This window comes from Perkinsus marinus, assembly GCF_000006405.1.
Source record: "Perkinsus marinus ATCC 50983 genomic scaffold scf_1104296972980, whole genome shotgun sequence".
Taxonomy (NCBI): Eukaryota; Perkinsozoa; order Perkinsida; family Perkinsidae; genus Perkinsus; species Perkinsus marinus.
Window position 1 is genome coordinate 1 of NW_003201578.1, and position 1,360 is coordinate 1,360.

The 1,360-nt window shown below is 46.0% G+C and overlaps 2 protein-coding genes across 2 annotated transcripts; both read right to left on the reverse strand.

Moving 5' to 3' along the window:
- Positions 1-224: 224 nt before the first annotated feature.
- On the reverse strand, positions 225-413 carry Pmar_PMAR027069 (hypothetical protein; the record flags this gene model as incomplete). The annotated part of the gene is made up of 1 exon (XM_002766382.1): positions 225-413. A coding segment is annotated over one exon (189 nt), but the record flags the coding sequence as incomplete, so codon positions are not given.
- A 48-nt stretch (positions 414-461) lies between these two features.
- Pmar_PMAR027070 (hypothetical protein) lies at positions 462-954 on the reverse strand (the record flags this gene model as incomplete). The annotated part of the gene is made up of 2 exons (XM_002766383.1): positions 462-813; positions 889-954. Coding segments are annotated over 2 exons (418 nt in total), but the record flags the coding sequence as incomplete, so codon positions are not given.
- Between the last annotated feature and the right edge of the window lie 406 nt (positions 955-1,360).

The window sequence follows — 1,360 nt, forward strand, 5'->3', positions numbered from 1 at the left end:
AGAGGATACGATGGTGATGGGAATATGATGGAAGATCCGTCGAGCAGAAGAGGCAGTATCATCTTAAGGGGAGGCTCAACTTACTCTGATGAAGATCATTGTGAGAAGGGTATTGAGCGTTATGCAGTGGATGGCACCGAAGTATATGGGAGATGTGGGAATGAAGATATACCTATCACGAGTAATGACAAGAACAACCAAATGATGCTCGTAAGCGTGATTACGTTAGGGCGCTTATAATCCCTGCTGCTACTCCCAGCTTGAGTGTTCTAATGATGAGGTTTCTCCATTTTATTCGATCCTCGTGGACTATCGCCAGGGATAGTCCGACGCAGAGCATTATCGTGCACACACCGGATCTCTCTGATTCCCAACATAGCATGTAAATGCACGATAGAGTGACGACGGGGAATCTGAAGTTGACTTGTCGAATGAACAACGTTCCACTACAGATGACATTCTTACAGTAAGTATTGGATACACGGATGGATGAGGCGGCTGAGATTCCCCCAGAAGAATGATACGCTGTAGAAGGCCAAGAAATACAAGTAGTTTGTGATCGGTAGATTATAACCAGCCACATCGGGGAAGTCAGGAATGATCTCAAAATCAGCGAGTACCCAGATCAAGTGGAATGTAACAACGAATAGTATGGTAATTCCTCTGAGATAGTCCACCGCTGGATATCTCGGCTTCAAATTCGTCCCATCGGGAGACGACCCCTTCTCAGCATCAGATAGCGGGTCAAAGCCCTCCGATGTTCCTTTATGCATCGCACGTTCCTTCCGTGTGAGGAAGTGGAAGGTACAGAGGCTGCAAGAAAAAATGAAACCAAGGAGGGTCAAAACAGCAAATGTCTTCGACGAGGGGAGACTGAAATTGGACCACTTGTCGCCCAACATGAAAGTGGTTGGGTCAACGAAGTCCAACTCATCTTGTAACATGAAGATTAATCTAAGAAATTTAACTGAAGAAATCGAGATACGACATCCTTCAGAGACCTCATGTGACCCTTACCCCCCTCTTTTGAGAAGGACGTTGGGCAACGAATTATACTCAATAGTAATGAGGGTAACCCTTCCTGAACCCAACCCTCAGTGTGTAATGATGGAAGATGTGGCGATGGTTTCCGTGAGCGGTGACCTTTCTCACAGCAACTGTGGCTGTAGTTGCTACAGTGTAGTAGCTGCCACGACGCTTGGCCTATAGCTGGGACTTGATACTGAATTATCCTCGATACATTGAATCGAGGCTAATTCGGTATGTAGTTCAGTCAGGATATTCAGCGATGTATTACATTCGCCTGAAAGGACGCTCAGATGCATTAACAGTAGAGGTAGACTCCATTACTGTGAGATCC